Source organism: Haliotis rubra, unplaced genomic scaffold (assembly GCF_003918875.1).
Source record: "Haliotis rubra isolate DU_JTF1 unplaced genomic scaffold, ASM391887v1 Scf191, whole genome shotgun sequence".
Lineage (NCBI taxonomy): Eukaryota > Metazoa > Mollusca > Gastropoda > Lepetellida > Haliotidae > Haliotis > Haliotis rubra.
This window is the reverse complement of record NW_025765903.1, coordinates 577,508-602,742: the sequence shown is the minus strand read 5'-3', so window position 1 is coordinate 602,742 and position 25,235 is coordinate 577,508. Positions and strand designations below refer to the sequence as shown.

At 42.7% G+C, this 25,235-nt stretch overlaps 1 protein-coding gene across 2 annotated transcripts; it reads right to left on the bottom strand.

The window, feature by feature from the left end:
- Nucleotides 1–18,278: 18,278 nt before the first annotated feature.
- On the bottom strand, nucleotides 18,279–20,027 carry LOC124274505. Of its 2 annotated transcripts, none has more exons than XM_046709868.1 (2): nucleotides 19,804–20,027; nucleotides 18,279–19,292 (listed from the first exon to the last, which is right to left on the bottom strand). In XM_046709868.1, the coding sequence occupies exon 2, from the start codon at nucleotides 19,287–19,289 to the stop codon at nucleotides 18,729–18,731; it is 561 nt and encodes a 186-aa protein (XP_046565824.1). In that variant the 5' UTR covers nucleotides 19,290–19,292; nucleotides 19,804–20,027; the 3' UTR covers nucleotides 18,279–18,728. The 2 variants fall into 2 exon arrangements, with proteins under 2 accessions (XP_046565824.1, XP_046565826.1); XM_046709870.1 differs by having other exon boundaries at nucleotides 19,928–20,013.
- Nucleotides 20,028–25,235: the final 5,208 nt, after the last annotated feature.

Genomic DNA, 25,235 nt, shown 5'->3' with positions numbered 1-25,235 from the left:
CCTCTTGCACGTGTCTAACCCCACCAGTAGAACCGTGTACTGTGTGACTGACACTGTAGCCACTGGAACCCAGGACAACAGGGTCATGCAGTCATTGTTACCGTACACTTCATGATAAAGTCCATGATCACTGTTACCGTACACTTCATGATAAAGTCCATGATCACTGTTACCGTACACTTCATGATAAAGTCCACGATCAATGTTACCGTACACTTCATGATAAAGTCCATGATCAATGTTACGGTACACTTCATGATAAAGTCCATGATCACTGTTACCGTACACTGCATGATAAAGTCCATGATCAATGTTACCGTTCACTGCATGATAAAGTCCATGATCAATGTTACCGTACACTGCATGATAAAGTCCATGATCACTGTTACCGTACACTGCATGATAAAGTCCATGATCAATGTTACCGTACACTGCATGATAAAGTCCATGATCAATGTTACCGTACACTGCATGATAAAGTCCATGATCACTGTTACCGTACACTGCATGATAAAGTCCATGATCAATGTTACTGTTCACTGCATGATAAAGTCCATGACACAAAAAAGGTTCAGAGTCATTGTTAAAGAAAAATGTTTTCATAAATCATATTGCTATGTTACCGTAGACTGCATGATAAAGTCTATAGTTATAGTTTAAGTTTAGCTGTATTGTAACGCCTGCTGTCATTGTAACAGGAGATTACATCCGAAAGCCCCTGGACAATGTTTCAGACAGACAGAGACGATGGAGCACCCTTGCAGTTTGGGAATGCGTTAAGTCCATTGCTTGTGTCCCCTTCGTGTTATTGCTTGGATTAGTAAAGTGTCACTTACTCATTCATCATGGATATTGTCATGTTTACAGTAATAAAACCTGCAGTCGTTGTTTTGTTAGACAATATACTACAATCTACGATATTTATTACATTGTCCGTTCTAGTGAATTAGGGAATAATAGGTACTGCGTATCGGAATATTTCAATTGTTGGTGATACGTCAACTAAAGTCTTACGTGAACAGTGAGTTGCAATGTCTTGTTACGTACGAGTACGGTGGTGGCGTTACGTCTGCGTACAGCAGTGTTGTAACGGACGAGCAAAGCAGTGTTGTAACGGACGAGCATAGCACTGTTGTTACGGACGATGATATCAGTGTTGTTACGGACGATGATAGCAGTGTTGTTACGGACGAACACAGCAGTGTTGTTACGGACGAACACGGCAGTGTTGTTACGGACGAACATGGCAGTGTTGTTACGCACGAACATGGCAGTGTTGTTACGGACGAACACAGCAGTGTTGTTACGCACGAACATGGCAGTGTTGTTACGAACGAGCATAGCAGTGTTGTTACGGACGAACACAGCAGTGTTGTTACGGACAAACACAGCAGTGTTGTTACGGACAAGTATAGCAGTGTTGTTACGCACGAACATGGCAGTGTTGCTACGGACGAGCATAGCAGTGTTGTTACGGACGAACACAGCAGTGTTGTTACGGACAAGTATAGCAGTGTTGTTACGCACGAACATGGCAGTGTTGTTACGGACGAGCATAGCAGTGTTGTTACGGACGAACACAGCAGTGTTGTTACGGACAAGTATAGCAGTGTTGTTACGCACGAACATGGCAGTGTTGTTACGGACGAGCATAGCAGTGTTGTTACGGACGAACACAGCAGTGTTCTTACGGACGATGATAGCAGTGTTGTTACGCACGAACATGGCAGTGTTGTTACGGACGATGATAGCAGTGTTGTTACGGACGAGCATATCAGTGTTGTTACGGACGAGCATAGCAGTGTTGTAACGGACGAACACAGCAGTGTTCTTACGCACGAACATGGCAGTGTTGTTACGGACGAACATGGCAGTGTTGTTACGGACGAGCATAGCAGTGTTGTTACGGACGAACAAAGCAGTGTTGTTACGGACAAGTATAGCAGTGTTGTTACGCACGAACATGGCAGTGTTGTTACGGACGATGATAGCAGTGTTGTTACGGACGATGATAGCAGTGTTGTTACGGACGAGCATAGCAGTGTTGTAACGGACGAACACAGCAGTGTTGTTACGCACGAACATGGCAGTGTTGTTACGGACGAACATGGCAGTGTTGTTACGGACGAACACGGCAGTGTTGTTACGCACGAACATGGCAGTGTTGTTACGCACGAACATGGCAGTGTTGTTACGGACGAACACAGCAGTGTTGTTATGCACGAACATGGCAGTGTTGTTACGCACGAACATGGCAGTGTTGTTACGAACGAGCATAGCAGTGTTGTTACGGACGAACACAGCAGTGTTGTTACGGACAAGTATAGCAGTGTTGTTACGGACAAGTATAGCAGTGTTGTTACGCACGAACATGGCAGTGTTGTTACGGACAAGCATTGCAGTGTTGTTACGGACGAACACAGCAGTGTTGTTACGGACAAGTATAGCAGTGTTGTTACGCACGAACATGGCAGTGTTGTTACGGACGAGCATAGCAGTGTTAGTACGGACGAACACAGCAGTGTTGTTACGGACAAGTATAGCAGTGTTGTTACGCACGAACATGGCAGTGTTGTTACGGACGCGCATAGCAGTGTTGTTACGGACGAACACAGCAGTGTTGTTACGGACGAGCATAGCACTGTTGTTAAGAACGAGCTAGTCAGTGTTGTTACGGACGAACATGGCAGTGTTGTAACGAACGAGCATATCAGTGTTGTTACGGACGAGCATATCAGTGTTGTTACGGACAAGTATATCAGTGTTGTTACGCACGAACATGGCAGTGTTGTTACGGACAAGCATTGCAGTGTTGTTACGGACGAACACAGCAGTGTTGTTACGGACGAACACAGCAGTGTTGTTACGCACGAACATGGCAGTGTTGTTACTGACGAGCATAGCAGTGTTGTTACGGACGAACATGGCAGTGTTGTTACGGACAAGTATAGCAGTGTTGTTACGGACAAGTATAGCAGTGTTGTTACGCACGAACATGGCAGTGTTGTTACGGACGAGCATAGCAGTGTTATTACGGACGAACACAGCAGTGTTGTTACGGACAAGTATAGCAGTGTTGTTACGCACGAACATGGCAGTGTTGTTACGGACGCGCATAGCAGTGTTGTTACGGACGAACACAGCAGTGTTGTTACGGACGAGCATAGAAATGTTGTTACGAACGACCATATCAGTGTTGTTGCGGACGAACATGGCAGTGTTGTAACGAACGAGCATATCAGTGTTGTTACGGACGAGCATAGCACTGTTGTTACGGACAAGTATAGCAGTGTTGTTACGGACGAACATAGCAGTGTTGTTACGGACGAACCAGATTTATCGACGCTTTGTTCTATATATGGGTATGTTTCGGACATGCAGTTACACATGTGACGTTTCTTTGTTAAGTGTATATTAAGTAGAACAAAAACAGAAACTGAGTCTCTCCTTAACTGTGTACATTCGCAGCAATTTTCTACGAAAATGTAACAAAAAGTGTCTCTCAATTATTCCCACCGTGATCGCGTTACGTTACGTAGCTTTGGTCCTCTTCTGAAACAGTTACAATTTAAATGATTTAGCCAAACCTCGTGAAACAGTTACAACAATTTAAATGATTTAGCCAAACATCGTGAAACAGTTACAACAATTTAAATGATTAAGCCAAACATCGTGAAACAGTTACAACAATTTAAATGATTTAGCCAAACATCGTGAAACATATTCCTCAGTGTGAATTGCTGAAAATACTTTCATATAAGTGTTACTATGGCTAATGTATCAAGATCCCCAATATAATGTGTATATCAAAACAAGACATGAATATTAGTCCCCCGAGCAAGCCTCATATCCAAGTTACACAAACAAGCCATGTGTCAAAGTCCGTCAAACCAAGTCATGCATCACAATCCAGAAAACAAGTCATGCATCAAACTTTCCATACAAGCCATGTATCAAACTTTCCATACAAGAGATTTATCAAACTTTCCATACAAGAGATTTATCAAACTTTCCATATATGCCATGCATCAAACATCCATACGGGCCATCTATCAAACATTCAATACAAGCCATGTATCAAACATTCAATACAGGCCATGTATCAAACATTCCATACAGGCCATGTATCAAACATTCCATACAAGCCATGTATCAAACATTCCATACAAGCCATGTATCGAACTCTCCATACAAGCCATGTATCAAACATTCCATACAAGCCAAGTTTCAAACTTTCCATACAAGCCATGTATCAAACATTCCATACCAGCCATGTATCAAACATTCCATACAAACCATGTATCAAACATTCCATACGGGCTATGTATCAAACATTCCATACAAGCCATGTATCAAACTCTCCATACAAGAGATTTATCAAACTTCCCATATATGCCATGCATCAAACATTCCATACAAGCCATGTATCGAACTCTCCATACAAGCCATGTATCAAACATTCCATACAAGCCAAGTTTCAAACTTTCCATACAAGCCATGTATCAAACATTCCATACCAGCCATGTATCAAACATTCCATACAAGCCATGTATCAAACATTCCATACCAGCCATGTATCAAACATTCCATACAAACCATGTATCAAACATTCCATACGGGCTATGTATCAAACTCTCCATACAAGAGATTTATCAAACTTCCCATATATGCCATGTATCAAACATTCCATACAAGCCATGCATCAAACATTCCATACAAGCCATGTATCAAACATTCCATACAAGCCATGCATCAAACATTCCATACAAGCCATGTATCAAACATTCCATACAAGCCATGTATCAAACATTCCATACAAACCATGTATCAAACATTCCATACCAGCCATGTATCAAACATTCCATACAAACCATGTATCAAACATTCCATACGGGCTATGTATCAAACATTCCATACAAGCCATGTATCGAACTCTCCATACAAGAGATTTATCAAACTTCCCATATATGCCATGGATCAAACATTCCATACAAGCCATGCATCAAACATTCCATACAAGCCATGTATCAAACATTCCATACAAGCCATGTATCGAACATTCCATACCAGCCATGTATCAAACATTCCATACAAGAGATTTATCAAACTTCCCATATATGCCATGGATCAAATTTTCCATACAAGCCATGTATCGAACTCTCCATACAAGAGATTTATCAAACTTCCCATATATGCCATGGATCAAATTTTCCATACAAGCCATGTATCGAACTCTCCATACAAGCCATGTATCAAACATTCCATACAAGCCATGTATCAAACATTCCATACCAGCCATGTATCAAACATTCCATACAAACCATGTATCAAACATTCCATACAAACCATGTATCAAACATTCCATACAAACCATGTATCAAACATTCCATACGGGCTATGTATCAAACATTCCATACAAGCCATGTATCGAACTCTCCATACAAGAGATTTATCAAACTTCCCATATATGCCATGGATCAAATTTTCCATACAAGCCATGTATCGAACTCTCCATACAAGCCATGCATCAAACATTCCATACAAGCCATGTATCAAACATTCCATACCAGCCATGTATCAAACATTCCATACAAACCATGTATCAAACATTCCATACAAGCCATGTATCAAACATTCCATACAAACCATGTATCAAACATTCCATACGGGCTATGTATCAAACATTCCATACAAGCCATGTATCGAACATTCCATACGGGCTATGTATCAAACATTCCATACAAGCCATGTATCGAACTCTCCATACAAGAGATTTATCAAACTTCCCATATATGCCATGGATCAAATTTTCCATACAAGCCATGTATCGAACTCTCCATACAAGCCATGTATCAAACATTCCATACAAGCCATGTATCAAACATTCCATACAAGCCATGTATCAAACATTCCATACCAGCCATGTATCAAACATTCCATACAAACCATGTATCAAACATTCCATACCAGCCATGTATCAAACATTCCATACAAACCATGTATCAAACATTCCATACGGGCTATGTATCAAACATTCCATACAAGCCATGTATCGAACTCTCCATACAAGAGATTTATCAAACTTCCCATATATGCCATGGATCAAACATTCCATACAAGCCATGTATCAAACATTCCATACAAGCCATGTATCAAACATTCCATACAAGCCATGTATCGAACTCTCCATACAAGAGATTTATCAAACTTCCCATATATGCCATGTATCAAATTTTCCATACAAGCCATGTATCGAACTCTCCATACAAGAGATTTATCAAACTTCCCATATATGCCATGGATCAAACATTCCATACAAGCCATGCATCAAACATTCCATACAAGCCATGTATCAAACATTCCATACAAGCCATGTATCTAACTCTCCATACAAGCCATGTATCAAACATTCCATACAAGCCATGTATCAAACATTCCATACAAGCCATGTATCAAACATTCCATACCAGCCATGTATCAAACATTCCATACAAACCATGTATCAAACATTCCATACCAGCCATGTATCAAACATTCCATACAAACCATGTATCAAACATTCCATACGGGCTATGTATCAAACATTCCATACAAGCCATGTATCGAACTCTCCATACAAGAGATTTATCAAACTTCCCATATATGCCATGGATCAAACATTCCATACAAGCCATGCATCAAACATTCCATACAAGCCATGTATCAAACATTCCATACAAGCCATGTATCGAACATTCCATACCAGCCATGTATCAAACATCCCATACAAGAGATTTATCAAACTTCCCATATATGCCATGGATCAAACATTCCATACAAGCCATGCATCAAACATTCCATACAAGCCATGTATCAAACATTCCATACAAGCCATGTATCGAACTCTCCATACAAGAGATTTATCAAACTTCCCATATATGCCATGGATCAAATTTTCCATACAAGCCATGTATCGAACTGTCCATACAAGAGATTTATCAAACTTCCCATATATGCCATGGATCAAACATTCCATACAAGCCATGCATCAAACATTCCATACACGCCATGTATCAAACATTCCATACAAGCCATGTATCGAACTCTCCATACAAGCCATGTATCAAACATTCCATACAAGCCATGTATCAAACATTCCATACAAGCCATGTATCAAACATTCCATACAAACCATGTATCAAACATTCCATACCAGCCATGTATCAAACATTCCATACAAACCATGTATCAAACATTCCATACGGGCTATGTATCAAACATTCCATACAAGCCATGTATCGAACTCTCCATACAAGAGATTTATCAAACTTCCCATATATGCCATGGATCAAACATTCCATACAAGCCATGCATCAAACATTCCATACAAGCCATGTATCAAACATTCCATACAAGCCATGTATCGAACTCTCCATACAAGAGATTTATCAAACTTCCCATATATGCCATGGATCAAATTTTCCATACAAGCCATGTATCGAACTCTCCATACAAGAGATTTATCAAACTTCCCATATATGCCATGGATCAAACATTCCATACAAGCCATGCATCAAACATTCCATACAAGCCATGTATCAAACATTCCATACAAGCCATGTATCGAACTCTCCATACAAGAGATTTATCAAACTTCCCATATATGCCATGGATCAAACATTCCATACAAGCCATGCAGCAAAGTACCCGGATAGGTCAAACTCTGAGTCAAGGTTGTAGGGAATGTATCGGGCGGTCAGGCTCGGGGGGAAATTGCGTTGATCGATGCTGATGATGTTAATCGGTGGATTTTTCCGATCTAGACTAAATAAACAGCATACAGCCGTCTTGCCACTGGGATGTTGCTGAGGGCGGTGCTAAACAACAAACACCTAGAAGTCTCCCACACAAGTCACATGTCGAGGACTCGCACACGTATCATATATAACGGTATATCTCCACGGAGATCTTAGACCTACTGCTAAACAAACCCTGAAACATCCACGTGAACAACGATTGTTTTTAATCACAGTCTGTGACCCACGTGTTCAGGAAGAATCCATTTTAAGCGAAGGGGTGACTGGGCCAAAGTGTGACGCACTGCATGCACACGCGTAACTATTCACATACGTGATTCCGAATTCAATGTCGAAGTCTGTAAATGCTTAGATAAAAAAACATGGATCTGTGTGTCCCCTAGAAATCGTCTTCGGAAGTATCAGAAATGTCAAACTCTTAACTAGGAAAACCTTCCACCCCTGCCGTTGTTATGGACTACGCCGATTATGCAGATCGAGGGTTCAGTTGTGAGGTCGTGAGATTTCTGGAGTTGTTAAGCCGGAGTTCGGAACCTCTGCCGCCTCACAATTCTTCACGTCCTCGGCAAAGAAAGATGGGAGGTCTACCACCTCACAACTCTTCCCTGCTTACCAGACCAAGATACACCAGGCATGGAGCCAATGTAAAAGAAATGTACATGCATATATAAAATTGATCTTAGATAAGCGTATTTTTTAAGTCGACGACTTTTTCAACAATAAACAGTGAAATTTAAACTTGAATAAGTTAATTATCATACGAAAATGATCTCACAAAAGAGTTCAAGCGTGTCCAAGCAATTAACAGGTGTGAATTCTTTCTTTCACTCAGTATAGTATAATTCACACATAGGTAGACTATGAAATTCTTTTCAATATGGCATTTATAGAATGGACACTCTCTTAAACGGTTTGCCATAAGGGCGACCATCGTTAAAACTTATTTCTTTAAACTTAACGTTAATCCAAATATGGCACTTCAAAAATGGCATTTACAATTTCTGTAATTGACGAGTATAGACTATGAAATTCTTTTCAATATTGCACTTAAAGAATGAACACTCTCTTAAACGGTTTGCTATAAGGGCGACCATCGTTAAAACTTATTTCTTTAAACTTAACGTAAATCCAAAATGGGATTTACAATTTCTGTAATTGACGAGTATATAAGTATAATGGTTTTACAACTATACTACCAGGCAAAAGAAAGTTTACACCCATATTTGACGGTATCTGAAAACGAACGACAAATGGTTACGGTGATGTATTTGATAGGGTATTATATATTTTTAGACATAGCAACGTTTTGATCGCGTTTCCGTATTTTTTGGGTCAAATCCATTTTTCAAGTGCATACATTTCTAACATTTCTAGATTATATCTTGAACTATCGAATAAGAAACACGTTGATTTCTCTTTGCTGCAATTCTCTCAAAACATTAATTATATTGTAAACACATACATTTACTCATGTCCTGCAAGGTGGTAGGTTTACCACATCTGAACTCTCCAGCGTCGATGGGGAAATGTCTACCATCACATACCTACCTCACTCATCTACCACAGCATGCAGACAAACGGGAGCTCTACCACCTAACACATCGACCATTATAGACAGAGACGGGAGGTCTACCACCTCGCACGTCTACCAACGCATTCTGCGCTATGCAGGGAGACGGGATGTCTACCACCATTGCACATACAGAGTGACGGGAGGTCTACCATCTCATACATCTAACATCATAAGTTGTATTTCAGCACATGGGCTGAAATACACAATGCCATTTAGAAAGTGGTTAAATGTAACATATGTTATATTTGGGATTACACTTTCTTTGTAAAGTACAGATTCTAGTACTTTTGCTGGGTTGAGTCCCATCCGGGATTCGAACCAACACCCTCAGAGTCAGGCACCTTATCGTCAGCACACAAAGTCAGACGCCTAGACCGCTCAACCACCGCGGCTTTCCACAAAAATGGAAGTCTGACAACTGGTAGTCTAGACTGCGGACTTTGTATATCCCTCTGATAAGTGTTAATTGGCACGGCTCCCACGGCCGAAAGCTATGAAATACACAATGCCATTTAGAAAGTGGTCAAATGTAACATACGTTATATTTGGGTTTACACTTTCTTTGTAAAGTACAGATTCTAGTACGCTGTAGCACTTGGGCTGAAGGTCGTTGTTGTGCTGAAAGTCGTTGAAGCGTTGTAGGTCGTCGTTGTACACCGCTACAGCACCGTGTAACATCGTCCTCGTAGCACTATGGATAGAGGTCGTTGTTATATAAAAAATGGTTGTTGTTGTTTTCATCGTCGCTGTACCACTATGGTTTCAGATGGAGTGACATCACAGAGTAACATCGTCGCTGTAGCACTATGGTTTCAGATGGAGTGACATCACGGAGTAACATCGTCGCTGTAGCACTATGGTATCAGATGGAGTGACATCACGGAGTAACATCATCGCTGTAGCACTATGGTTTCAGATGGAGTGACATCACGGAGTAACATCATCGCTGTAGCACTATGGTCAGATCAGATGGAGTGACATCACGGAGTAACATCATCGCTGTAGCACTATGGTTTCAGATGGAGTGACATCACAGAGTAACATCGTCGCTGTAGCACTATGGTTTCAGATGGAGTGACATCACGGAGTAACATCGTCGCTGTAGCACTATGGTTTCAGATGGAGTGACATCACAGAGTAACATCGTCGCTGTAGCACTATGGTTTCAGATGGGAGTGACATCACAGAGTAACATCAGATGGAGTAACATCATCGCTGACATCGCTGTAGCACTATGGTTTCAGATGGAGTGACATCACGGAGTAACATCGTCGCTGTAGCACTATGGTTTCAGATGGAGTGACATCACGGAGTAACATCGTCGCTGTAGCACTATGGTTTCAGATGGAGTGACATCACGGAGTAACATCATCGCTGTAGCACTATGGTTTCAGATGGAGTGACATCACGGAGTAACATCATCGCTGTAGCACTATGGTTTCAGATGGAGTGACATCACGGAGTAACATCGTCGCTGTAGCACTATGGTTTCAGATGGAGTGTAACATCATAGCACTATGGAGTGGAACATCAGTAACGCTGCTGTACCACTATGGTTTCAGATGGAGTGACATCACGGAGTAACATCGTCGCTGTAGCACTATGGTTCAGATGGAGTGACATCACGGAGAGCACTATGGTATCAGTGACATCACTGTAGCACTATGGGAGTAACATCATCGCTGTAGCACTATGGTTTCAGATGGAGTGACATCACGGAGTAACATCATCGCTGTAGCACTATGGTTTCAGATGGAGTGACATCACAGATGGAGTAACATCGCGTCGCTGTAGCACTATGGTTTCAGATGGAGTGACATCACGGAGTAACATCATCGCTGTAGCACTATGGTTTCAGATGGAGTGACATCACGGAGTAACATCATCGCTGTAGCACTATGGTTTCAGATGGAGTGACATCACGGAGTAACATCGGAGTAACATCATCGCTGTAGCACTATGGTTTCAGATGGAGTGACATCACGGAGTAACATCGTCGCTGTAGCACTATGGTTTCAGATGGAGTGACATCACAGAGTAACATCGTCGCTGTAGCACTATGGTTTCAGATGGAGTGACATCACAGAGTAACATCGTCGCTGTAGCACTATGGTTTCAGATGGAGTGACATCACGGAGATCATAGCACTATGGTTTCAGATGGAGTGACATCACAGAGTAACATCGTCGCTGTAAGTAACATTTTAAGTTGAGATGGAGTAACAGAAGATGGAGTGACATCATCGCTGTAGCACTATGGCTGTAACATCGTCGCTGTAGCACTATGGTTTCCAGATCGAGTGACATCACTATGGTATCAGATGGAGTGACATCACGGAGTAACATCATCTGGTTTCAGATGGAGTGACATAGCACTATGGTTTCAGATGGAGTGACATCACGGAGTAACATCATCGCTGTAGCACTATGGTTTCAGATGGAGTGACATCACAGAGTAACATCGTCGCTGTAGCACTATGGTTTCAGATGGAGTGACATCACAGAGTAACATCGTCGCTGTAGCACTATGGTTTCAGATGGAGACATCATTGGACATCACGGAGTAACATCATCGCTGTAGCACTATGGTTTCAGATGGAGTGACATCACGGAGTAACATCATCGCTGTAGCACTATGGTTTCAGATGGAGTGACATCACGGAGTAACATCGTCGCTGTAGCACTATGGTTTCAGATGGAGTGACATCACGGAGTAACATCATCGCTGTAGCACTGGAGTGACATCACGGAGGTAGCACTATGGTTTCAGATGGAGTGACATCACGGAGTAACATCGTCGCTGTAGCATTATAAGTTGAGATGGAGCTCTGTAGGTCGTTGTTGTAGACAGAAGATTGGAGTAACAGCACGGAGTAACATCGTCGATGTAGCACTATAGGTTGAGATGGAGCTTTGTAGGTCGTTGTTATTGCCCTCGAGATCATCGTTACAGCTCGGGGCCTTTCATTCAATTCATACAGTGGAGCAGCCCCTGCCCGCACGTGCAGTTCCCGCCATAGTCCACTCGACAGCTAAGATCACTTTTACATGCCTGAAGGGTAGGTCACGTGACAGCCACTTGAGGGTGGGTATTGCGTTCCCGTAGCGGTTGTTGAAGTAGACGGCAGACAACACACGTGCCGTCATTCAGCATGTGTAGTCGCCGGCCACGAACCCATAACTCAGTCACCTTGCGGAGACTAAAACAGGAGAAGATAGACCAGCCATGCCAAGATACCTTCAGTGTCGGGTGTGGGTCTCTACGTCGCAACGCCAATGACGTTCTATGTCCCCATGGAAGATCCACCAGTAACGCAGCACGTGAACGTTCTCGCGTGAGGTTGTTGCGGACGGCGTTCCTCAACTTGCAGCTGTCTCTGCCCGCCGTCCCCCCTGACACCAAACTGTCCAAGCTGGATGTACTTTTACTGGCCACTGACTACATCGCGCATCTCAGGAACAGTCTACGACGTGGACAGAAGGGGGACGAGAGAGATGTCAGTGGGGGTGAGGATGGTGGGGAGGGGTTCCGCACCACTAGTTTGAGTACAAGAGGCCGTGGGACCACTCACGGGATGACAAGATTAAGGGTCCATCGTTGCACTCGGGTTACACCGTATGGGGTGGGGGTGACAGGAGCCAGGAATCGACAGAGGGAGGAGATGGCACCGACTGAAACTCATTGCAGATTCACCGAAGATCGTGTGATTAAGAATAGGTTCGAGAGACATCCAACCAAGGTAAGGAAGTCGCATTGATATGTTTCTCGTGTGTCGTGCGTGCGTGTGTGCGTGCGTGCGTGCGTGCGTGCGTGCGTGCGTGCGTGCGTGTGTGTGTGTGTGATATCAGAAACAGAAGTATCGTGGTGTTCGGTGGTCTGTGAGTTAACGACTCTGGGAGAGACAATCCACTCGATTTACAGGGTATGGGATCCGTGGCACAATCTGTCAAAAGTAGCAGGCAAGATCGCGTGACAAGTGGTGAGATCCTGTGTCGGAGTGTGTCCATGGTAGGGTAAATGTGCAAGATCGATGGTGATATCCCAGTGTTCCATAATTATTGCTGTCATGTTGGTCGAAGTGTTCCTAAATATTCAGATATATGACAGCGTTCGGTAGAATTCTAATGTCGTCTTATATCGGTTGGCAGTAATACTAACATGGATTTTCCCTTTCACAGAAATGGCCAATGCGAGCAAGACTATATGACGGGATTATCAACAGTGCAAGGGAGCCAAAACTGAGAGAGTCATATGCAGTGGACGATACATTGGAGGTGACGCACCAGTAGACGACTATTGGAGGTGACGCAGCAGTAGACGATATATTGAAGGAGACTCACCAGTAGACGACATATTGAAGGAGACTCAACAGCAGACGACATATTGGAGCAGAATCAGCAGCAGACGACATATTGGAGCAGACGCAACAGCAGACGACATATTGGAGCAAAATCAGGAGCAGATTCAACAGCAGACGACATATTGGAGCAGAATCAGCAGCAGACGACATATTGCAGGAGACACCAACAGACGACATATTGCAGGAGACTCACTAACAGACGACATATTGGAATAGAATCAGCAGCAGACGACATTTTGCAGGAGACTCACCGGCAGACGACAAATTGGAGCAGACTCACCAGTGAAACTTATGTTCCTGTCTACATCCTGACAGAACAAAGGTCGTTTCTGCAGTGTTGAGTGCCTGCCATGCCTTTGTACAATGTACTAATGCGTGACATCCTTTAGCACAGTTCTCGTGCGTGTTCTTAAATTTGGAAGAATTATAAAAACATACATCATGTCGGAAATATTACAGTGGTTTACCGTATGATATGATTTTCTACAGTGTCCTGAATAGTGTTTTAAAGCGCGAGAAGATCATACAGAAGAGTGATGTGCGATACGTTAGTTTACGACAGTCCAGTGCATTCCAAGCGATCCTACTGCGGTGTTAGGTAGTAACAATATACTGTGTGAAGCCAGTGATGCTCCGGTGTACCAATGTTAGACTATTTCCAAGGGACATCCAAAAACAATATCCACAAGGAGCCTAGAATAGTTCTTAACTCCTGAAGCTAAGTCGATCTAGACGTGTCCCATCTGAGTTGGACTCATAGTTTAATATATACTCTATGACCTTGGGGGACAGGCCATACCAATATGTACAATGCTATATGAACGGTCAAGACAGTCCACGTCAGGGTAGTCGAAAACTCAGTACAACGTTAAAATATCAATGCATACATGCAATGCAGGTAGGCGATTAATTTGTGCAATGCTAGACAGATGATCATTTAGTACCAGTAATTAATATGTATACAGTGTCAGATGAGCCATTGCTATCTTATATCATAGACAATGAGCAATGTAAGTTATGTGATTATAACAGCCAGTATTCACATGCTAAGTTGAGCGAGTTGGTGATGAACGATTACGTTGAGAAAAGCTTGATACGCTGTGCAGTGGTTGATTAACAGGGCTAAATATTGCCCTGAATTTGAACACAAAGACATTTCGAAGTTAGAAGAATATTATGCTTATGAAATAAATTCAATTAGACTCGAAATACGTTTCAATATATTTTACACGTTTAAAAAGGTATTAAATAAACGTGTTGACTTCTTTGACGGGCATTGTTTCGACATAGATTCTAATGTCGTTGTCAAGCAAGTGATGCTTGACAACATTTGTCGAAACGGCGCCTTTGACAGTATAAAGAAGTTGTATATCCATAAAATTATCATTTTTTAATGTATAATGGGATGAAAAATGGGTCTATGGTGGATACAAATACCCCTGAGACGACCTGATGTGCTGTATGCGGCGAAGGTGGCAGCCCACTTGACACCATAACCTTTACTCGTGGTACCTGGCCGCACGTGGGGTGTCGACCTTAGCTACAACAGTTTGAGAGACAGGCACTTATCTGTGTAACATCGCCCACGGCGGGCTTCTACCAGCCAAACGTCAACCGCCCCCTCTTTCCGCGGCCATTCTCTCCCTCCTGTAACCTATCTTACTATCCCTCAAGCGTAAACGCATTACCCGTGAAAATCCAGGTTAGAACTGGTTTCCAGCAACCCATGCTTGTGGTAAGTGGCGAGTAACGGGATCGGATGGTCTGGCGCGCTGGCTTGGTTGACACATGTCATCGTATCCCAGTTGTGTAGATCGATGTTCATGATGTTGATCACTGGAATATCTGAGTTCTGTGTAAACCTCCCCTCTCTTTCTCTATACCCGCCTCTGCGCCAATCTTCTCTCCCTCTTCCGTCTCTATGCCGGTCTTCTCTCTACCCTGTGTTCTCTCTCTCTGTGAAACTGGTTTGAAGCTCGGTGTGTTAATTGGGTGTGAAACTGGAGTGAAGCTCGGTGTGTGACTTGGGTGACACTGGTGGGACTAAGGTGTCAAGCTGGAGTGAAGCTCGGTTTGTGACTTGGGTGACACTGGTGGGACTAAGGTGTCAAGCTGGAGTGAAGCTCGGTGTGTGACTTGGGTGACACTGGTGGGACTAAGGTGTCAAGCTGGAGTGAAGCTCGGTGTGTGACTTGGGTGACACTGGTGGGACTAAGGCGTCAAGCTGGAGTGAAGCTCGGTGTGTGACTTGGGTGACACTGGTGGGACTAAGGTGTCAAGCTGGAGTGAAGCTCGGTGTGTGACTTGGGTGACACTGGTGGGACTAAGGTGTCAAGCTGGAGTGAAGCTCGGTGTGTGACTTGGGTGACACTGGTGGGACTAAGGTGTCAAGCTGGAGTGAAGCTCGGTGTGTGACTTGGGTGACACTGGTGGGACTAAGGTGTCAAGCTGGAGTGAAGCTCGGTGTGTGACTTGGGTGACACTGGTGGGACTAAGGTGTCAAGCTGGAGTGAAGCTCGGTGTGTGACTTGGGTGACACTGGTGGGACTAAGGTGTCAAGCTGGAGTGAAGCTCGGTGTGTGACTTGGGTGACACTGGTGGGACTAAGGTGTCAAGCTGGAGTGAAGCTCGGTGTGTGACTTGGGTGACACTGGTGGGACTAAGGTGTCAAGCTGGAGTGAAGCTCGGTGTGTGACTTGGGTGACACTGGTGGGACTAAGGTGTCAAGCTGGAGTGAAGCCTCGGTGTGTGACTTGGGTGACACTGGTGGGACTAAGGTGTCAAGCTGGAGTGAAGCTCGGTGTGTGACTTGGGTGACACTGGTGGGACTAAGGTGTCAAGCTGGAGTGAAGCTCGGTGTGTGACTTGGGTGACACTGGTGGGACTAAGGTGTCAAGCTGGAGTGAAGCTTGGTTTGTGACTTGTGTGTGAAACTGGAGTGAAGCTCGGTATGTGACGTGGGTGTGAAACTGGAGTGAAGCTCAGTGTGACATCGGTGTGAAGCTCAGTGTGTGACTTGTGTGTGAAACGGGAGTGAAGGTCTGTGTGTGAATTTGGTATGAAACTGGAGTGAAGTTTGGTATGCGACTTGGGTGTGAAACTGGTATGTCTTTGGTGTGAAACTTGGTGTGTGACTTTGGTGTGAAACTGGAGCTAAAGCTCAGTGTGTGAAACTGGAGTGAAGCTCGGTGCATGAATTGGGTGTGAAACTGGAGTGAATTTTGATATGCGACTTGGGTGTGAAACTGAAGTGAAGCTTGGTATGTGACTTGGGTGTGAAACTGGACTGAAGTTCGGTATGCGACTTGGGTGTGAAACTGAAGTGAAGTTTGGTATGCGACTTGGGTGTGAAACTGGTGTGTGACTTGGGTGTGAAACTGGTATGTCTTTGGTGTGAAACTTGGTGTGTGACTTTGGTGTGAAACTGGAGCTAAAGCTCAGTGTGTGAAACTGGAGTGAAGCTCGGTGCATGAATTGGGTGTGAAACTGGAGTGAATTTTGATATGCGACTTGGGTGTGAAACTGAAGTGAAGTTTGGTATGCGACTTGGGTGTGAAACTGGTGTGTGACTTGGGTGTGAAACTGGTATGTCTTTGGTGTGAAACTTGGTGTGTGACTTTGGTGTGAAACTGGAGCTAAAGCTCAGTGTGTGAAACTGGAGTGAAGCTCGGTGCATGAATTGGGTGTGAAACTGGAGTGAATTTTGATATGTGACTTGGGTGTGAAACTGAAGTGAAGTTTGGTATGCGACTTGGGTGTGAAACTGGTGTGTGACTTGGGTGTGAAGCTTGGTGTGTGACTTTGGTGTGAAACTGGAGTGAATCTCAGTGTGTGACGGGTGTGAAACTGGTGTGTGACTTGGGTGTGAAGCTGGAGTGAAGCTTGGTGTGTGACTTGGGTGTGACACAGGTGTGCAACTTTGGTATGCAACTATCATGTGACTGGAGTGAAGCTCGGTGTGTGTATTTGGTGTGAAACTGGAGCGAAGTTTGGTATGCAACTCGTGTGTGAAACTGGTGTGTGACATGGGGGTTAAGCTGGAGTGAAGCTCGGTGAGTGACTTGGGTGTGAAACTGGAGTGATGCTCAGTGTGTGACTTGGGTGTAAAACTGGTGTGTGACTTGGGTGTGAAGCTCAGTGTGCAACATGGGTGTGGAACTGGTGTGTGGCTGGAGTGAAGCTCTGTGTGTGACTTTGGTGTGAAACTGGAGTGAAGTTCGGTGTGTGATGTGGGTGTGAAACGTGTGTGGCTTGGGTGTGAAACTGGAGTGAAGTTCAGTGTGTGACTTGGATGTGAAAATGGTGTGTGACTCGAGTAAAGCTGGTGTGTGACTTGGGTGTTAAACTGGAGTGAATCTCAGTGTGTGACTTGGATGTGAAAATGGTGTGTGACTCGAGTCAAGCTGGTGTGTGACTTGGGTGTTAAACTGGTGTGAAGCTTGGTGTGTGACATGGCCATGAAACATGGAAGTGTGAAACTGGTTCGTGGCAACATTCCAAACAACAGCAGTGTTCAAAATACATTAAGAAATAATGATCAACAAAAACACAAATTTCCACCTGGTTTATAAAACACAAGTAACATGAAGACATGTATTTCAAAGCAATTTGAAAATATTCATTTCATCAGTGTCATCATGTTCATAACAGTTTGAAAACACATTTGTCATACCAGACAATTTGATTTAAACACTTTCACCAATACTTGATGAAGTACCATTATTGTTGACATGAGAGATGTCCCAGTCTACAATATAACCCACATGATTACATGACGACATGTCGTCGGTCACATCATATAAACACTTCATCCACTTATGGTGCTGTCCTCGGTCACATCATATAATCTCTTCATCAATCAATGATGCTGTCCTCGGTTACATCATATAACCTCTTCATCCATAAATGATGATGTTGGCAGCAACCTCTTCATCCTCAATGCATTGTCTTGAGCAACATTACATAATCTCTTCATCCATGAACAGTTGCTGTTCTGAACTCAAGGATCACATCTAGGAGCTTCATGCTCCATATTAACTATTGACCTAAACAGCCTGGCACCTGAACACACAGTCTCATATGGTGAACTAACTCGAACAAAGCCAAGCTTTTCAAAGAAGTAAGCTGCACCTAGTGCACTCTCCACTCTCACTGGTCGACTTGGCTCATGGGCAGCCATTTGTTTAAGGGCCGCCTGGATCAACTGTCGACCCACTCCTTTCCTCTGATGATCCGGTTTTACAAACAGGAATGTGATCATGTTGTAAAAGCTGCTGTCAAACATGGAACCTGCTTCAGCCATGGATGGATCAGCCAGGCTGAAAGACAAGGCACCACATGCTACTTGCAGTGTTCGACCACCTCCTGACCTTGACTTGTGCTGCGTGTGCTGCGTCTGCTCCATTATCTGTGAAGGGCCTCTGGTCTGGCGCTCAGGTTGGTAGGCAATGAGGACCTGATTGTCTTCTGGGACATCATACATCTCATGGGTGACCTCACGGGCCACCCTTCGGAATTCATATCGCACCTTATTGCTTCGATCTCGAAGCCGTATCTCCATCACCTGAAATACCAGTTAACAGTTTATTATTGTAAATTAATGCACATAAAATATGAAATTCTACAAGGAAGAAATAGAAAATTCCAGTTCTCTATTAATGCTGGTCCCACATCAGTTACATTATTAGGTCTACTTGTGATATCTTTTTATAGATCTGATTCAAACGACAACAATAAAATGATAAATATGACTATTTAATGTCATTTGATATCTATGGATTTTAGTTAAATCAAAACCAAAAGTATGCACGCCTCATATCTGGTCTACACTAAAACATATTGTTATCATCATGTTTCTATTCATTTGTTAACACACATTCAGGTGAGAAATCATGAAGCATGTTTACACTCCTTCGTTAAGTTTATTAGTGTTGTTAATAATAAATTGATGAAATATCACGAAATATTCATAAATATAAAAGCTGATCAACGGGAAGAGTCAAACTGAGGACTGATAACAAACAGGGAAAGCAGCACGATTTAGGACAAGTGCTGATTCCGCCTAGCACACTTACGTCTTTTAGCTCCAAAACAAAACACGAGGGTTTTCACACCGTCTCTTTTGTTTCAGTATGCCTTTGTGCGAACGGAATTACGAAACAATAAATGACCCCCAATTTCATTGAAGCAAAGTCTCACGTTGCGCAAGTTTGAAATGTACACCTGTCAAAATTGTTGACTGCGTCAACTCTCGCAAAGCATACATCCACAGGGAACAAAGCACAAAAGCACCGGTCGATACCGGTGACGCTACAAAACTGCACCGGTGAACAATATAAAAGGTCCCTATGGTAATAAATATTGGAAATGGTCGGAAAAGAGAGCACATCATACAAAGTCTGCCGACACAAGCCATGCATACTGATGATATGTCTCTGTGTTATAATAAGAAGGACATACCTTTTCATAACACGACGTTTTCTTTGTGGTCATATCTTTGTATTGTTCGTATCATAAGCTGATAGAACACGTATGGCCACATGTGTTTGTGTTCGTAAATACTACCATAAAGGTATATACCATAAAGGTATATGTCACTGCATTGTTTTTTGGTATTTTTGTTGTCTATTTCAGTTTTTGTTCTAAGGGTAAGATATAGCCAGAGGTCTGTGTCTGTGTGTGTACTGTGTGTGTGTGTGTCTCTCTCTCTGTGTTTGTGTGTGTGTGCGTGTGCGTGCGTGCGTGCGTGCGAGCGTGTGTGTGTGTTTCATTCTACATTAGACCGCCTCCGTGGTGTAGTGGTTAGAGCGTCCGCCCGGAGAGCGGAAGGTCCCGGGTTCGATCCCCGGCCGCGTCATACAAAAGACGTTAAAATATGGTACTTGTTGGTCCCTGTCTGGCGCTCGACATTAATGGGTACAACAAGGACTGGTCGGCTCGGAGTCAGTATAATGTGTCTGAGTGGGGTATTCATGCTTCACTGCGGCGTGGTATCTTAGTGGGCTAGCACTATAAAACCAGCTTAAGTCTGGGCTAGTACAAGCAGCCGCACATACACATACGCATGCACGTCGTCATATGAGCGAAATATTCTCAAGCACGACGTTAAACCCAATTTCACTTCACCTCACCTTTATCTACATTACTGCATTTTGTTTCGAAGCAAAGCCACTGGATCTAAATAATAAATAAATTTCAAGACCAATTGATCTTGATTTATTTGTTTGTATACAAAACGTTACACAATTAGCGAACAACATTATTTTTATTCATTTCTATTAATTATGTTCTGCGTCCACTCTGGCTGAGGTTGGAGAAGAGAAACACATACATGTAAAAACATAAAAACGGATGGCTTTAACTTTCATTCGTTTAGAGAGATATAAGGTTAGGTATTATAAGTTAATATTGATATGATGCACATGAAATCCAGCCAAGTCTGACTCTAACTACGTAAAATCAATAGAACACCGCTTCGTGTACAGTAATCTTTGGGATTCCGGGATACACAAACGCCACCACACACTCCACGAGATATGACTGTATCGAGGAGTTGGGCTTGGCCGCTGTGTCTCATCGTGCCGTGCGCCCCGTCTACATTATTTACGACTTGGCGTGGTCTATTTATAGCTGGGTGCGGCCTTAAAGAACATTTTGATTTTGTTTGAGGCCATACTGACTGACTGAGTATGGTTTTACGCCGCTTTTAGCAATATTCCAGCAACATCACGGCGGGGGACACCAGAAATGGGCTTCACACATTGTACCCATGTGGGGATTCGAACCCGGGTCTTCGGCGTGACGAGCCAACGCTTTAACCACTTGGCTACCCCACCGACCCTGTTTGAGGCCATACAATTTTCCAGTTATGTCACGGCGGTCTGTAAAGTATCGGGTCTGGAGCAAACAATCCAGTGATTCACATTGTGAGCATCGATCGACGCGACTGAACACGATGGCAAGCTTCAACCAAGGCCGCGGCCTGACCACCCAACCCCGTAAGTCGCCTTTTACGACAAGCATAGGTTACTGAAGAGCAATTCTAATCGTGTATGTAACACGTCTTGTTTACAGTTTCACGTTTGTAATGTCCGTATCAGTATTCGTGAATATCAAGTCATAACGGTAAATGTCCTTTGTTGGAAAGTCATACATGGGTCAGGAAGAAACAGCGATGTTTTTGTTGTAGCAATGAACACTCTTCCGGTGGAGACTTGTATATTCCCGCCCGGACCACGCAGCTTAGTGATTGATATCATGAGCAACTTCTCACGCCGCCGGGGTACGAGGACACACCATCCACCGAGTCTGACCACCACGTCGATTTAGTCTTTTAGTACGGGGGCTGTGGTCGTCACGCTTAAGACCCGGGTTCGATTCCCCACATGGGTACAATGTGTGAAGCCCATTTCTGGTGTCCCCCGCTATGATATTGATGGAATTCTGCTAAGAGCGGCGTAAAACAGCACTCACTCCTCGTACGACAAGCCTAGAGGTTGTGTCCTGGTGAGCTATATCCCAGGCCGGGATGCCCGCTGCACTGTCACATGGAGCATCATGGACCTATTCCATTCCATTTTTCCACACAAGAATTAAGACACTATGTTACCTTTTCTGAGGAAGCATTAATGCTGGGTAATGATGTGTTGTGTTCAGCTAAAGTGTATCCGAGTGCAGCCGCACCTGAATATAGTACTGGATCCGGTCTATATAGAGAGTTCCGTATATATACTACCCATCAAAAGTTTAGACTCACTTAAAGCACTCACTATATGTGTTATATATGGTTACATAGACGATGAATTTCTCCACTAACTTGGGGGAACCAACCGCAAACCTTATGCAGATGAATTGCATGTGGATCATGCATCAAATTGTTGCAGAGCGTGTGAAAATATCGTATATGTGAACAGCTGCGTTTTGGTGTAAGGTTTGTTAAGAATTCGCCAATTTTCATGGAGTTTCATCATTTATTGAACTCATGACAATAATCTTTTCAACGTTACGAATTTGTTTTACAATACATCAGTTCATGTGTAAACAGTACCTTTAAACAGTATGGAATATTTTTGCGAAATCTAGTTCAGAACAGTTGACTGAAGTAAGTGGCTACATTTACATTAGTGAGTCTAAACTTTTGATGGGTAGTATATATAAATCAACACGTTACCCACACATACTCGTCCTCTAAGGTGGGCGAGGAGCTATGGGGTTTCACAGCAACATACATGCACATGCACATGTGTGTGTGTGTGCGTGTGTTAATCTTTTACATATATATATATATATACTACTCAAAACAACTTAAAAAAGCGCGTGTTGCAATATCCACCCGCCATGCATGACATATTAAATAGAGTCATATATAAACGCGCGTGTTCTTTCATTACTTTTGTGTAGTATACAATGTATATCGAAAGCGGGGGCACTCTTGGCCTCGTCGTCTACGCCTCGGCAAGCCGGAAACTATGGGTTCGAATCCCAATTATGTTTCTAGGTTTGTTAACACTATACCTGAGCTCGCGAGTCTCAACAAAAGCGGTAAACGACATCACAGCCCCACATCATCTAATGTTTTCCTCAAACAATAACCTGCCACGCTGTGATAAACTAAATACTGTTAAAAGCGCCGTAAAACCAGACTCACTCACTCGTATCGAAAGCATGTACAATGTATACCCAAAGCCAAAATTTTACTATGGTTGGCCCACGCGGTGTGAGGCTCCGCGATTAGCTTTACGGAGTAGTCTCCCTTAGGTGTGCAAGAAACCTATGATCGTGGGTTTGCGGGCCAGATTCTCTAGGTTTGTATAGCGCCATTCCCGAGCTTGCTGGTCGCAAACCATGGACCTAAACATTATTCATCTTCGTGGTTTCACCAAAGTGATAAATACGAATAGTATATCCCCCAGGATCCAAAAATGGCAGCGTAAAGAAATTTCGAAAGGGGCATGAAATGACTTATGCAAGTGATATGTTTAGTTAATCATGCATATGATTCTTAAAGGCTCAAAGAGCACAGTTATTTCACTTAACGTGTGTATTTTCTTGTTTAACCAACCACTCACCTAGCTGTGATTTCGAGGATGGTGCAAGAGTAATCTTACCAAAAGTATGTGAAATATTAAAGAAAGGGACACGAACCATTGTCAGTGAAATTGACAGTTTATTACCACAAAATCGGAAATTAAGATAAACGCCATAACTCGCTTTAGAAAAATCAGCGTTGACATTTCAGTTATTTATATTTTCTCAACGCTTGGAATTTGTGTGTAAAATATATAACATGATCATGTTTAAATGTATAATCATTAATATTTATATGCACTTACAGAACTAAGAACTATTTGCATAGACTAGTCTAATTTCCATCTCGATCAACATTTGTATGTAGATATGTTACAGTAAATATGTAAAATCAGTCCGTGTCACTTTCCTCCCGTTCCCCCATCCCAAATAATATTTATAAATTAATATATACTAAAATTATTAACAAAACCTAACACAATAATTACTGGAGAACTCACAAAAATAACTAAAAGCCCCCAAATTAATTACAATATATAAGATCGAACCACCTAGCGTTACCTCTAGTGTTAATCTGCGAAAGAAAGAATATGGGGGAACGGAAGGAACTCTTTCCCAGTTATGATCAAAGAAAGAATATGGGGGAAACGGAAGGATCTCTTTCCCAATTTACAAAACGCAAAAATATTTCAGTCGTTTTACGTACATTTAGTTTATTATGATAACGAATTGTAAACATGTTTCATGAAAATGTTAGAAATACGGAAAACAATTAGTTACGTTTTTCTATTTTATATGTCAGAATGAAGTCTGTTAGGATGAAGTTCATGGAACATTTTAGTAAAAATGTAAAGGTTTAAGTCTTAATGTTATTTTTTTTTTAAATTTTAATTTTGTATGTGAATTGCATCTCACGCACCAGAGACCATATAATAGACTATTGTATGGTCTCTGCACGCACTGGTTTTACACATTGACTGCAACAACTATTTTTAGATGTCATAACATGAGATGGTTGTTCAGCCTACGTCAAATTAACTTACAAAGGATCATATCAATCAAGATACAAATTGAAGTACCGATCAAATATTTACAATCTTATCTGCCCCAGATGTTCTCCATCAATATTAATCAAGCGTGCGTGTGCCACTCCAAGATCCATGCCTCTCCCCAACTGTTTTGAGGTCGATCGAAAGGTCATTGCTATGGTAATGCACATAAATGCACATATTTTGATGACGAAACAAATTGTGTGCTGGACCTACTTACTTCACGTAGTATTACGTCGCCTGGAAAATTGCACATCTAAAGTAAGACAAACGTGCCTTCTTTAACATTACATCCAAGTTGATAGTATATACAGTGAATCATTTCTGAAGAGAAAACATTGTTTTATGCTTGTTTTGGTGCAGTAACTCAATGTTCTGAAGGGACTATTTGTTGTACCTTCACCCCTACTGTAATTTGTATCATGGCGACT

Bases quoted from the DNA above. Each gene is read 5' to 3' on its own strand.
- LOC124274505 (XM_046709868.1), bottom strand. From the start codon at position 19,289: ATGGAGATACGGCTTCGAGATCGAAGCAATAAGGTGCGATATGAATTC.